This window comes from Trichoplusia ni, chromosome 7 (genome assembly GCF_003590095.1).
Source record: "Trichoplusia ni isolate ovarian cell line Hi5 chromosome 7, tn1, whole genome shotgun sequence".
NCBI classification, from domain to species: domain Eukaryota; kingdom Metazoa; phylum Arthropoda; class Insecta; order Lepidoptera; family Noctuidae; genus Trichoplusia; species Trichoplusia ni.
The window spans coordinates 5,102,517-5,117,875 of record NC_039484.1 but is presented as its reverse complement, the minus strand read 5'-3'; the positions used below and the strand labels follow the sequence as shown (position 1 = coordinate 5,117,875).

Here is a 15,359-nt window from a genome sequence, read left to right as displayed (position 1 = left end):
AAAAACTCGGCTAAAATAAATTAAATTTCGAATGTTCTATCCATCTTACATGAAATAGACACATCGATACATACTTCGGCTTACATCAACAGCCTCGTGGGAGAAAATCCGGATAACGAACTGCATGGCCTCTATATCTCCCTAAAATACTTAAAACGATCATTCAGTACAATCACGTACAAAACAAAAACTACACCTTCTGACATTCATGTATTTACGGCACTCCTCGGTGCTCACGCCGCGCCCGTCGCCAATCGAATCCCCACACATGTTAGAGCTGATTGCTAAAGAATTTCGAACACACCCTGATGTCGACCTAAATTTCTTACAAATTTTACGAGCGAAACCCATTTGTGTGCTCTCCAATATTTTCTTTGTATTTTCGTTAGCAAATGATCCGATTGTGGGTAATATTGTAAATTCAATTGTGTTCGATGCCTTTTAAGTACGTTTAGATGTCTTCCCGTTCAGTGGTTTGAAGGTTGTTTTATTGTGTCTTTATAATGTTCAGGGGGTAAGCAGTTGTGTGGAATATTTTTTATTTTTTGTATTTGTTCCATGAAAGCTTAATGTGTTACGTATTTATTCATTTTGAAATAGGAGTTGATATGATTGTTGCTTTTGTGGAAGTAAAACGGCATACTATACTATATTAAGTAAGTGGAGTTCCGCTTACACGATAGAGTAAGTGCGACTTTAAAATGTTATTGTAAGCGCGATATTATACGTTATATTCGATTTCTACTATAATTATTAGGTATAGACTACACGGATAGCCAAGTGGTTAAGGTCACCACACTCACCATGCTATACCTACGCATCATGCGCGACGTGTCGCCGGTTTGATCCCCTTGTAGGGCAGACCTTTGTTTGATCCACGAATGCTTGTCCTAAGTCTTGGTGTCTGTGCATGTAAATTGAATGCATGTGAAACAGCCCGTGATAGAATTCATAGCGAAGGAGTTCATCGAGTCGGTTTTATTTTTATGTACGTACCTAAGGATTTTTTTATATACATACATAACTATTACAAACAGAAGTCATAGACTACTAACACACCTCTCCTGTAACGCTCTTACTCTGCAAACCTTTGACAGCTGCAGTCCTTAACGCTTCTCTGGATCCACATTCAGCCTTTGATTTGTTTGAACTGTACATGTCCGTGCCGTATTTTCAATATATAGTGCATAACAGTAGCACATATAGTATGAATTATAGGGAATTGCTTTTATGTACAACTGCATTCGTCTTGTGAGATTCAAAGAAAAAGTTATGTTATGTAAATTGATCTATTTTATTTTATTGAATTAGAATTATGGTTTCGATTGAATTCGTATTTAGAAGAAACGTCTGAGAAATTGTGTTGGTTAATGCAATCAAGTAGGTGCTGTATAAATATATTTACTAATTCGTTATGATCTCTAGTCAATGAGAACGTTACCAGAATTCATGATGAATAGAGAGGTCTGAAAGACAAAGGGGAAAGCCATTTGTCCAGCAGTAAGGTTATAAACTGGCTTTACATGTAAAAAATATTCGGAGTAAACTATTATCAAAATCAAAATTAAGCAACAAGATCGAGCCCTATCAAGCATATAAATGACAAAAGTAGAATAGAAGAAAGAATCCTACAAGTATGTATGTTAGCAAAACCGAGTTTAAATTAAATAATCATGATCCATATTCTCATACAATTTAACATTAAAGACATAAATACAGCGCCACTAACAAATCCGCAATTAATTACATTAGTGTAACATAAATAAAGAGACACTGAAAACTTTCCAGAACTTCTGAACGTAACTCCTACAGTTTTGCAAGCGAGATAGTGCTATGCGGTGGAGAGCGCCATCTCTCTCCCACACTGTAATATGAAGTTTAGGAGGTGGTACGAGTCTGAATCTAGATTGTAAGTAGAGCAGAGTAACCGGGAACTAGGATGTTGGCAGCCTGTCAAGACCACACCTTTGTATAATGGTGTTTGTGTTAAATATATATTATGTTTTTCGTCTTATATCTCGGCGATAACAATAAGTAGGTTTAATCTTTTTAACCCCAACGCGAAAAGAGAGGTGTTAGTCTAAAGTCTCTCTATCTGCGATTTAAATAAAGTCTGTTTCGTATTACAAGGGAAGTATGTTCGAGTAATATGACATGTTTGATAAAAATTGTCGAGCAAATAGATTGGGCGTAAAAGTTTTCATCCTCGGGGATTTATACTTCAGAAATATAATGTTTTCCGACTCTCCTTGAGTCTGAAACCAGTCGGGTAATCCTGTTAAATATGCGTGAGTAAACCGTTGCATAATTAATGGAAACTACAAGATGTTATGTCATTTAACATTTCTACAAAATACACATAGACTTATTTCTCTTGTCAGCCAAAAAAATCCCAAACGCTACAACACCTCGAACTGCAACAAAAGATTATCTTTTAACTTGCAAACCAAGCACAGGCGCGGAGCCCGGCTCTACCCTCTTGCACCTCTATCAAGCACGTCCCACGGGAGGGGACACCCCTCTCCCCCTCTTCTCTCACCATCCCCTTCCTCTCCCCTTTTGATTACGCAGCACGTGCCGCGACTTGCCTCCGTCTTGCACGATTGTTTGATTGACGGTTTGCGTTTGTAATCGTCTCGGAGGGCTACTGACCGCTGGTCCTTGTGTCGCTAAGTTAAAGTTTTGGCAACTTGTAGGCATATACCTATGTAGATTTTTGTGACAGGTTAATATTATGTGACCAATTTTGTATCGCGAATCATGCTTGAATTTTACCAGTTTCTTGCATTTTGCGCTGAGGTTTTGAGCTAAGTGGTATTTCAAGTGAAATCCACTAAAGAAATCGAAATAAGCCAAACACAGCGTTCAGACTAATAGCTTAGTTATATAAATATGGCCCACTAAATCGTCGATAGTAGCCCACATCATAGAGATAATTAATTTAATTAAAACGAAACTCACATTTTAGGCACGGGTAAACTTATTCAACTGTTTCCCATGTTGTTTTTTTTATATTTTTATTGTTATATTGCATTTCACCGATTGATAACGATCCAAACTTAGTAGGTGATATTTTTTCAGAATCGACAAATTTCACAAACCTACACTTAATTTTATGTAAACATAGTACACAGATGAAAGTCAACGTAATCAATACATCTCATTTAATTTTCTATTAGCAAACACAATTGTGTGGCACTAAGTTATCACTAAGTAGTGTTAAGCTTGTGCTTGCAATAGCCTGTTTCATCAAAAGCGAGGGTTTTGCTCACTCAATCATCTAATTGTTTGTAATTCTGTTTTTGATCTCCCCTACGGCATGTTAGGATGAACGAATTGTTTTTAAATGAATGAGAATTGGAGTATTTTGGTAGATTTCTTGTTAATTTTATACTAGCTGTTGCCCGCGACTTCGTTCGCGTGGTTAGAAGAAATAAGCCCTCGAAGATGAATAATTTTCCCTATTTTTTCCACATTTTAAATTGTATCTTCGCTCCTATTAGTCGCAGTGTGATGGTATATAGCCTAAAACATTCCTAGATGACTGGTCAACACAAAAAGATTTGAACCAGTAGTTCCTTAGATCTTCAGCTAGGATACATGAACTGGGCTGATTTTGTAAGACGACTAAAAAAACACGGTGTATATAGATTACTTGTGATGTGGATTTAACTTTCAGATCCGCACTCGTAAAACTTACTAAATTCCAACATCTAATATTGATGATTTTTGCCAGTGACATAGCCGTTATTCGACTTCAAACAAATCCGGTCTAATCCGATTCGAACTACTTTTTTCAACCTTTACCTACCTATTCAAAAATTTAGAACAAATATTCATCAACTAAATGCATAGCAAATCGTGGCTGAATCTGGCAAACTGGTCTGTCAAATGAAGCAAAATGATTAATGATGAAGTTATCGATTCTGCAATCTGGCCGTTTATACTTAATGCAGCGTCAAATGTAGAGCCCGCAAACGAGTCTGTATTGGCATGCAACAGGCGGAGTGAGAGCAAAACGATGGCCTTTCAACAAATAGCGTAGGTCTCAAAGCATCGTTACCGGTATTAGCGTGTCGCCTGTAAAATGCAATAACGTACTATTGCATCAAGACTCAAGCGGTGGCAAAATGATCTGAATGATTCTTGATTTGTAAGTTGATTCTGGAGTGTCAGTCATAGCTGATTGAATTGGATTTAACTGTGTGTAGAAATCATTATGAAACATACTTTACACCAATCATGAAACTCAATAGGGCATTTGACAAAGAAAAATCAAATTAGTCCGATAGGTAGATTTCCTAAAAATATTGTTTACCTTTTTTCTCATAGTTCCACAAATAATGTCGAAAACAAAACGCATCAAAGGTGATAAAACTTACAGTAACGGAAGTTAGGGTATAATAACGAAACGTCACCTTTCAGTAAAAAGCGTACTGACAAGTGACGGCACAAGTAATTTCAACATACTGTATCACGGATACAAGAAGAAAACGTATCAATTTTTGCAATCTCGCACATATATCCAATTCAGGTACTAGTAGTCTTAAATATCCAAGACAATGTCGTTACAACTGCACGAAGTACTGACGTCAAGAGCATTAATTTAATCCAAACTTAGACAGCTAAAAGTACCTTATAAATACAGTTTGGAATCGATATCATCGCAGAAAGCTTAACACGATTATCTTAGTTGCTTCAGCTTAAGCCCCGACTTAAATGGAACCTCTAGTAAGTCAATAGACTGTGCTATTGCTTTTGTAGACGCAATTATCCAGTAGATTCAATAGAATTGTTTATGTGAGATGTTGCTTACTTAATACGGACCGTAGCAAAGGCATAACTGCACAAGTTGATCGATCACAGTTGTCAATGGGTGACCATCGACGTCATAACGAGTTCCTTCGTGTTTCGGCAGGCACTTTAAATTGTAGGTCCCGACTGTTATTCATACATCTTTGACAGTCGTTACGGGTAGAAATTCTGACAAACAATCTAACTTAGGAGTAGGTATCGGGTTGCCCAGGTAACTGGGTTGAGGAGGTAAGATAGGCAGTCGCTCTTTGTAAAACACTGGTACTTAGATGCATCCGATTAGAATGGAAACCGACTCTAACACAGTTGGGAAAAGGCTAGGATAAAGTACGATGTAACTATACGCTATATAATACTCCGTCTCGCTTTCACAGTTGCAAATCTGTAGTTGAGAGAGGAGGTGATAAACCTCCCGTTCGATAACCTGTACACAATAAATTGATCTAGTTTTAATGACTTATTAAGTTTAAGTTGCCAAAATGTAATTAATGGTATCCAATGATATTTGCTCCGGTAGTGAGAATATAGTTCGGATATTGAATTTGGTGCAGTAATGAATGTTAGTGATCAAATTCTTTAAATTCTAATTTTAAGAGCATTATTTATTGCCTTAATACATTCTTGTTTAATCATTATGTAACCTAAGCGATTATTAAACTTACAGTCCATTTGAAGCTTACTTAATTTTATAAACATGCTTGTTGGATTTCTGGACAAAAAAGAAAGTGGTTTCTTTATGCGGATTTTTTGTCGTGGAAATATAGTTTGAACTCCAATTAATACCACAAAGTACCTTATTATCATACTCAATACCCACCCTGGCATAGCTAAAAGCTAATATTAATAATATAAATTACGTGTCACGTTGTTTGTTCGCGATGGACTCCTAAACTACTATCCCGATTTTAATCAAATTTGCACACAGAGTGCAGCTTGATCCAACTTGAAAGATAGAATAGCTTCCGTCTCAATTTATATTCCCAATATTATTTCATTTTCAACTTACGAGACGACAAGTCGCGGGCAACGGCTAGTGTTATATAAAATTGTGGTACTTAGATATAGTATACTTATATATACAGGCAAATACCACTTGACTCGACGCTTTAAGTGCGCAGTGGACATCGTTCAATGGCAGCTCAAATAGCTGGTATTTGAGAAATGGCTGGAGTCAGTAATGCTACACTTTGCAACTTTAAAGTGAGATCTCTTTGAGAGCATTTGTGTTATGTGGTCAGCTGTGTAGCCGCGGTATTTAATAGTTTTAAAATACTTCGAGACTTAAGCTAACCTAAGAAAGTTTACATTGCTTAGAGTTTGCCTACTTAGGTGTTTGTTAATTTCGTGTAGATTTTAGGCAAAAAGGCATGATAATAAAGCAATTTCCCACATAAGTGTAAAAAAATGGCACTACTGTTTAAAATGAAATTTTGAGAGACCATGCTTTGATTATAATGTCATAATTATGATACTAGTTGTATCTAGTTTGAGGTAAATTAAACTTTCTACTACAGACAATATAAACAACTTGCTGCTCCGGCGAACCCCTTTCTGCCAGACTAATTATTCATCCAGGACGTCAAACAAAGGCATATAACAACAATCATAATCGGTCCAGTCGTTTAGGAGGAGTTCACTGACATACACTCGTATCTACATGTATCGTATTTAATGGTACATTAATTATTACCTACTAGTAAAAGTGCACGAAGCGTAATTAGTTAAAAACTTGAACGTTTATAATGAGTCTAATTCATTTGTAATTATAATTTAATTTAGTTTTTAACCTTGATATCACTCGCTTCAATGACATCGGCAGGTCAGTAGTCTAGCATCTGTTTGACGCAGTGTCAAAAAAAAACGTTGCTTAATTTAGATACTTATGACTTGGATAGGTACAATAAGATATAAAACAAAACAAAATCACTAGACCGCTTATACAAACGAAGATAGCAACGTACCTTATTATGTCCTCTACTTGATTTTAAAATATTATAAACAAAGAAGAAGTTTTCTGTCGGAATTAAGACTTTTTTGAGTGTTCTCTATTGATGTTTCTTGTTGAAAGAGGCAGAATGCTACTTAGACCTAAAATAGATTGTGTACTATGGATATTAATGATAACATTTTAATAATTAACCGTAGTATAATTCTACATAGTAGGGAGGTATATAAAAGCTTACGAAATTAACTTGTCTTAGTACGATCTAATCCATCTCAGAGCTAGTACGATGAAGCTAACGATTCTCGTATTGTGCACCGCAGTGTACACTTCGGCGGTCAAGCGACAAATAGTCACAAGAATCGGATCACCGATCATACAAACCGATACAGAATTTCTGCCCGACCATACACAGTTGTTAGAAGAATATAGAAATGCGTTACACAATTTCACCATCAAGATATATAAGAGAGCCGCCTTTCGAGGGAACTACCATTTCGTGATATCACCTCACTCGCTATGGATGACCTTGGCCGGGGTAGCTGAAGGAACTGACTTGCAAACTCAGTCAGAGTTATTTGAACTTTTAAGTTTACCAGCAGATCCTTATCTACGTAAACTGTACTACGATATAGCTGCAACTCGATTCTCTCATACAAATGATGTTAGAATCGTGAGTACCCGAGCTCTTGTCATCGACGAAGGCGTACAACCGAACCCACATTGGCACCACTTCGTTTCGAAACATCATCTTCTTAGCGTCGTGTCGGCACCAATCAGACAAAACTCTATCCTGGCAGCTAACGCCATCAGACAAATAGTAGCCGCAAATTTCCCCGCTCTTAATTTACACTCTCTGTACTCTGGAAACTCTGTACTCCTCGACACACTAGACTATAATGGCTTGTGGACAACTGCCTTCGCTGATGCAGTCGTCAGACGCGCCCCGTTCTACGATCGATCAGGAAACCAAGTGGGGTCAGTAGACTTGATGAGAGTAAAACGTCAAGGCAAAATTGGTTACGTAAAATCTATTCAAGCGAAGGTTCTAGAACTACCAATCGGAATAAATGGACAATTTAGTATGGTTATTGCTTTGGTCACGGGAGATTTGCATTTAGCACCGGCTGTTAAAGCTTTCCAAGGATCCATTATGATAGATGTCATAGAATCTATGAAGGAAAGTAAAGTGCCCATAGATGTGGCAATCCCCCAGTTTAGAATGAACACAGAATTGGACGCAAGGATAATCCTACAGGATCTGAATATCACGAGGCTGTGGACAGACCCGGAGGCAACAAGGTAAAGGCTCATCTTTCTCATATAAAATTGGGGTATTTCACTCACTTTGGGTCATAAGCCTCTGGTTGGAGTGTAAATATACTTCCGGTTAGGGTCAAACAACCGCAAACACAATTTGTGGTTCTGAATCCGTTAGGGTGTGGCGTATTAAATTTTATGTCACCAATTTGAATACATTAATTAATTTCATATTGGCAGCTTTTCCCGTTATCTTTCCAATACATCGTGGAAAATGGGAAGATTAAATTCATATCGTAATCCAATTGTAATATATGTAATGGATGCATTTCAAATTTAATACATGTAAAATTAAATTATCAGTCTTCATCTGCAAAAATCTCTAAATGTTATTTCTCTCCATTTACTCTTTTGTTTTTTTGCCACTACTTCTTTCAAAGTTTAAAAGCAAAACCAGGTTAACTAATCCAACCATCTGAACAGGTACATATCGGATCCACCAGCCTTACCAAGCAGCTACGTGCAGCGCTCGACAGTAACCCTGGCAAAGGATGGAGTGTTCCATCCACCTCCCACTTTACTACGATCCTACTATCCCGAGCCAGAAGACCAGTACTGGAGCGAGTTCATAGCAAACAGACCTTTTATGTTCGGACTGTTCGATACAGAGACCTACACATGCCTCATGGGAGTCATGTATACGCAACCTACTTATCCAGTATAAGCTAAATAAATTATCGTTGTTTTTGTATTGATGTTTCATTTAAGACAAAGAAAAGCTCAAAATGCATATTTAGTATCCCAAAAATATCTACTATGATGAAATTGTGTTGACTTAGGATGCTTCCGCGTTGTAAAAACCACTTTAAGATAAACACGTAAGGTTGAATTTAAATAAATATGTTCGTTTAATATTTGGATCTGTATTGACGGAAACTTTTGCACCTAGTTTTTTAAAGTGCATTTAAAGGTTGCAAAATTTTTATACAAATAGGACCAGATTAACCAGTAAGTTTTTTTCACTATTTAAAACTATTTCGAGTTCCGTCAGCCAACATAAACTAGGTAAAAACGTTACGTAATAGAATATAGTTTAATACTTAGAATACTATGAGCTAAAATGTGTGGGTATAAGCAACTGAGTGCCTTTTGATTCGATTATGTTTTCGGACCGATGCCCCACTTAACACTAAAAGGGCTGGTAAACAGGATCGCTATGTAACACCAAAGAGATCCCTTCGTTTTTTTTTGTAGCATTATATTGATATTGGATCTAAAGAGTTCTTTATTGCAATATATTAAATTGATAACATTATTCATATATCCTTGTAGGCGTTGTGGAAGTTATGCGTATAGTTCTACGCGACTGTTATTTTGCAATTTGGTCTTTTGGTAATTATCTACTCGCCTAGACAACGCCAAATGTTTACCTTAACTAAGCGCACATGTTCTTTAAATATTAGCATAATTAAACTATTAAGTATATGCTATAATTTTATTCGCATTTTAATCAACATTAAATGAGTAACTGTGTAATTAAATAATGAAAAGTTTATTTTTTTGTAACTGACGCAAAAAAGCTAGGTAGGTGAGGTCCGTCTATGATGTGTTCATCTAATGGCAATTTAGTATTTAGGGTTCCGTACCTGAAGGGTAAAATTTGAACCCTTTAAAATATGAGGCATCGGTGTTTGTCCGTCCGTCTATCGCAAGGCTACGTCTCATGTAACGTGTGGGCTAACTATTTAAAAGTTTAAGAGATGTTGCAATAACCTACATTTTGCAACGGTTTTTACAGTCGCAAATTGTACGGACCCTCAGTTTTGTAAGACCGACTATTACTTTACCGGGTTTGTTATTTAATTTGACCACTTGCGAGCAAACGTGCTTGATAATAAACGAGATTAAGACAAATAACATGCAAATACCTAATTGTTATAGAAACACATAACACAAATACAATATTATATCTTCATAGTCATATAATAATATAGTCTTAGTATCGTTGGTTGGTTTAGCGTAAAACAAAAATATAAATTGATCTCCCTTTAAAATTCGACGTAGCAGTACAAATAACAGTTAAGACTTAAAAATAACATATAATCAGAATATAAAATGAAACACAATCTGCTGTGGAATCAGTCTATAACTAAAATATACGAAATAGAGACGTGCCAATTTGTCCATCATGGAGGCGAGAATACTGGCGTTACTGATAATTAGTTCTGGAGTTCTTATAACAAGTCAGCAGAACCAAGGGCCTTGTTATGTTAGCCGTGACGTAGGAGATGAATATCGATCATCGTTATACGAGTACTCAATCGATTTGATAAAATCAGTGATAGTGAAAAGTGATTTTAACTACGTCTGCTCCTTGGTCTCAATTTGGATCTCGCTCGCAGCTATAGCAGAGGGCACGGGCCCAGTGAGTCAACAAAAACTATTCCAATTTCTAAAATTGCCCAATGACCCCTGCATCCGTCAGGAATACTACAAAATGGCTACAACAAGAGCGTTCCCATTCAACGATGTCCATATAAAAAATAGACGCGTTTTAGTTCTCGATGAAAGTGTAACCCTGAACCCTACATGGTACAGTTTCATAACAAAGAATTCTCTTTTGGATGTAGTAACGGCGCCAATACATTCGAATCCCGTGGCAACAGCTAAAGAGATCCAACGAATCATGTCTACGTCACTCCCAAGACTCAATCTGAATGGAAACTCCGTGTTGTTGGACACTTTAGACTACAATGGCTTGTGGACCACGACATTTTTAAACGCGACCATTGAGAGAGCACCTTTCTACAGTCTGACAGGCCAAGAAATCGGGTCTGTGGATCTCATGAAGATTAAGAAACGGGCACGTATGGGCTACCTCAGATCATTGCATTCGAAAATTCTGGAGCTCCCAATTGGTTTGAGTGGGAGATATCATATGTTGTTCCTTGTGAGACTGGGGAATAATGATTTGAGGCCTTTAGTGGAAGACTTCGGGAGTTCAGTATTATTTGAAGCATTCGAGTCCCTGCGACACAGCAATGTACTGATTGACGTAGCGATACCGCGGATAGTGATAACTACTGAGATTGATGTGCGAGTCATTTTGGAAGAGCTTGGGGTCACAGAGGTTTGGAATGATCCGCTGGTGACCAGGTACATATTATTAGATATTAATATGCCTTTTATTTGTAAACATAGGTAATGTTCTTACACTGCATAGCAATATTATACAGGTAATACTGTGCAATTCGTGGAGATCTTCCATGTAATTTCTTGTTGACTAAAATTTTTTTCGTTTATGAAAAACATGAGTTTAAATCTTTTTGAAACTACTGAAATAGACGGTCTAAAAGCAAAGATTAGGATACTTTAAGATCTTTGCGTCCACTTTAAAGTAAGTAGAACTATTGCCATTCTAATGGTAGTACGTCACCTTTCTCTACGAGTCAACATTTTCGGAAGAATCACATTTCCAAACACAATAAATAACTATCAAATTTCACACCAGGTACATATCAAACCCAGGAGCGTTACCAAGTAGCTTCGTGCAACGAACGACCGTCTTTCTGAACAACGAAGGCTTGGCATCTGAGGATCCCTCTCCATCCATCACACGATCAGGTTTAGACCCTGAGTTGGGAACAGACTTCATAGCTGACAGACCATTTTTATTTGGTCTAGTTGACGCTGAGACGAGAACTTGGCTATTAACCGCAGCGTTTACGAAACCAACTTATTCGCAATAAGTTTTACTCAATCTTCGTTTAACTTAACAGTCTCAAAAGAAGGGCAATGATTAATTATAATTATTGATCATGTATGGTTTTCGCTCTATTTTATTTAACCAGCCAAATTCATCCCTTTATTATTACAATTTGATATTGTGAACATATGAAGCAAATAAATTCAAAATGCAAAGATATTGGAGTTTTGTTATTTATTTACATATTTATTTTCTATCAGAGACGAAATCTTTGCGAACTACGGGTTAGGTTTAAACAAATATCAATTTTATTTGGACTCACAAAGATTTATTTTAACTTGGCAGATATAAGACTCCACAATTTAGTACGGATACCAGGAACCTTAAAATAACTTTTTCGTTTTTAAGTAAACCCATAAACAAATGAAATAATGTTACTTTCAACCTTTAAAAGGGATTCAGATCGAACATGGATGTTAGTCCTTCGAGACACGGCTTTGATAAAACAAGTCAAAAATATGAATTTGCAAGTTCTTTTTTGTTGCGCTATAACCATATCTATCTACTAGTCAAAGTGAACTCGGGTTGCAAAGTACGACAAAACTCGACCAGTTTCATGCAATGAGTTCGTTGACGTAACTTGGGATTACCGCGCCGCTTTATATGAGTTCGACATCACTTTCTACAAGGCGATAGAAGCTCGAAACGATCTCAACTTTGTGTACTCGCCTTTATCAATATGGCTGACATAGGCCGGGATAGCAGGAGCCGATTCATATACTAAACAGCAGTTATTCAACCTATTTAATCTTCCAAAGGATCCTTGCATACGTGTGAAGTACTACGAGTTGGCGACCACGCGATTCTCCCCTTCAGATGACGTCAGCATAATAAACAATCGAGTTCTGTTAATCGATGAGAGTGTTACCATTAATCCTTCATGGTATAGCCTCGTTGAATCCAACTCGCTTTTGAGTATCTTCACAGCTCCGATAAGACAAAATCCAGTAGAAACAGCTGCGGAGATCACATGGTTGATGTCTGCTGAGCTACCAAGCCTGGACCTGAATGGCAACTCGGTACTTTTAGCGACTACAGAGGACTATGGACTAATGCTTTCGGAAACGCGAGGATCGAACGAGCACCTTTTTACAACCAAGTAGGACATCTAATCAGTGCAGTGGATATGATTAGGTTCAGGAGACGAGCCAGAATGGGGTATATCAAAGACATAAAATGCAAAGTTTTGGAGATACCAGTTGGTAAAGACGGGAGGTACAGAATGTTATACATGGTGTTCTTAAAAACCCATGACCCAAAGGAAGCGGTGAGAGGCGTCACCAGAAATAATGTACAGGAATTGTTTGAGAACCTGCGAGATATTTATGTGCCGTTGGATATTGCTATAGAATAGAATAGAATAGAATATTCTTTATTGTACACCATGGAATTACAGCAGTGATTCTTAATACATACAATGTTAGGGTACAATGGCGGTCTTAAAAGCGCTAAAAGCTATACCTCGTATACTTTTAACAAGTGAGATTGATGTAAGAGTTATGCTAGAAGATTTGGCGATAAAGAGTCTATGGAACAATCCAGAAGCTACCAGGTAAATGAATCTCATAATTCTATCCCCACACAAAGAAAACACTACATACCGTAGTAAGTCATTTAAGGACTGCATTGACATATTAAGCCCGATATCTTTACGACATATACAGTGATTATTTTTTATCAAAACCAACCATACTTATTTGTTCTTGTCAAAACAGGTTCCTTAGCACTGAATGTGTAAAAAAAATAACTAAACTCAAGTACATTTTTTTTTTATTAAAACCTCACAAAACCTCGTCATGGCAAATAAAATCCAACACGACATTTAGCTTTAAACTAAACACATAAATCTATAAGTAATTTCTCATTAACATAAGTTCTACAGCAATTATTTATAATAAGACAGGAATATATCAACTCTAACCATAACCAACCATGGTATACTCCCACCACCAATAGAACGGGAGACACCACACGGCACCCCTACTGGTCTGGACCCCATCGTAGGAGCAGACTTCATAGCCAACAGACATTTCATGTTTGCGCTATTTGATACGGAGACCTTAACTTGTTTGTTAACTTCAGCTTATAGTACACCTACTTATAGATATATTTAAGCTGCTGTTTTCTATCTGTAGTTATTTATAGGGATGATTTGACATACAAAGTATGTGTCAATTAGATCTATTATATAAAATTGTCGTGTTATGGTGTACGTTATTTAACTCCTCCGAAACGTCTGGACCGATTTTTATGAAATTTTGTATGCATATGGGTAGATCTGAGAATAGGAAATATATCATACCACAGTTTTTTTCTCCTAGAACTAATGTGTATGCCAAAACGAGGTTTGCTGGGACAGCTAGAAAAATTAAAAAAATATGATGATCTATAAACAGCAAAATGTAGCTGGCTCGAAATCGATGCGGAAGGTAAAAGGCAGGGTGTTGTAGGGCAACTTAGGGAGGAGTATGCCCAGCATATCCCGGCGATAGGCTTAGTTGATATATTGATAAATAAAAAAATATTGACAAAAACAATAATAAAAAATATTTCATTTACCTGTATAGTAACGATGTCTAAAAAACTGATATTAGCTCCTTAAGTTAATGTAACGACTGAATTCAAAAGAAATCTGATTGAAAAGAAATGTCTTCGTCTCCATTATCTAATACAAAGTCCGCTAGCGATATTTCTCATTTTCTCAAAGTAAATTTCATTGTTAGGAATAAACTGTTTTCTTTGATCTAAAACTTTTATCGCGATACCTTTGTTTAGGTGTCAAAACCTTGTACGAATGTCATTTTCGTCCTTTGATACATTAAATAACGATGTTACATTAACATTATAAAAGCCTTCATTAATATTGAAAAGGTCACCTTTATTAAAATGTACGTCCTCATGAAAATAATTTTCGGAATGTTATGTTTTAATTCCATCGGTTTTAATTATGTCGTTGTTACGGAGGTTATGGATAGATGGATAAAATTTCGTGCTTATTATATGATAATACCGCATTATAGGTACGTAGATAGGTACGGTATATCGTAACCAAGGGGTATCCTGATTCCTGTTGCCTAGGTATGTGGGTTGAGGAGGTCAGATAGGCAGTCGCTCCTTGTAAAACACTGGTACTCAGCTGAAACCGGTTAGACTAGAAGCCGACCTCAACGTAAGTGGGAAAGGGGTAGGCCGATGATGATGTATTAATAATATTTGTTTTCTGGTTTGGTAAGTACAAAAGAGAGAAATGATTTAAACGAATTAATCTTTGTATAACTAAGTCGTTGTATTTTAAATTACTAATTTTGTGTTTTCGGTATGCGTAAGTATTAATTAATAATATTTTTGAAACATTGATAAATTTTAATATCAATTCATACAGATAAAATGGAGAGCTTGTCAAAAATGTACTCTCGCATAGCTAATAGAAGTATTCATATAGAAACAGAAGAAAAAAAGAAAAATATATGAAGATAATAGCGTGGTATTTTTAGAATAACCTGAATCGTAAACACGTAAATAAATTAGCTTTAATAACACGCAAAGGTCACGTGCCAGTCAGCCTTAACTAAAAGA

At 36.6% G+C, this 15,359-nt stretch overlaps 3 protein-coding genes and 1 pseudogene across 3 annotated transcripts in view; all 4 read left to right on the top strand.

Moving 5' to 3' along the window:
• Window positions 1-15,359, top strand: part of LOC113495528 (pikachurin-like) — a 160,015-nt gene that overhangs the window by 57,469 nt on the left and 87,187 nt on the right. The gene's annotated exons all lie outside the window — the stretch shown is intronic.
• Window positions 5,746-8,768, top strand: LOC113495884 (serine protease inhibitor 3/4-like). The gene is made up of 2 exons (XM_026874880.1): window positions 5,746-8,059; window positions 8,501-8,768. The coding sequence occupies exons 1-2, from the start codon at window positions 7,047-7,049 to the stop codon at window positions 8,739-8,741; spliced, it is 1,254 nt and encodes a 417-aa protein (XP_026730681.1). The 5' UTR covers window positions 5,746-7,046; the 3' UTR covers window positions 8,742-8,768.
• On the top strand, window positions 10,161-11,766 carry LOC113495883 (plasminogen activator inhibitor 2 type A-like). The gene is made up of 2 exons (XM_026874879.1): window positions 10,161-11,218; window positions 11,529-11,766. Exons 1-2 carry the CDS (start codon window positions 10,206-10,208, stop codon window positions 11,764-11,766), a joined length of 1,251 nt encoding a protein of 416 aa, XP_026730680.1. The 5' UTR covers window positions 10,161-10,205.
• On the top strand, window positions 12,193-13,339 carry LOC113495882 (annotated as a pseudogene).

Excerpts from the sequence above, each read along its gene's own strand:
- LOC113495883 (XM_026874879.1), top strand. The coding sequence starts at position 10,206 with ATGGAGGCGAGAATACTGGCGTTACTGATAATTAGTTCTGGAGTTCTT. Across the intron at positions 11,219-11,528 it reads CCTTTTATTTGTAAACATAG|GTACATATCAAACCCAGGAG; the intron begins GTAATGTTCTTA and ends ATTTCACACCAG.
- LOC113495884 (XM_026874880.1), top strand. The coding sequence starts at position 7,047 with ATGAAGCTAACGATTCTCGTATTGTGCACCGCAGTGTACACTTCGGCG. Across the intron at positions 8,060-8,500 it reads ACAGACCCGGAGGCAACAAG|GTACATATCGGATCCACCAG; the intron begins GTAAAGGCTCAT and ends CCATCTGAACAG.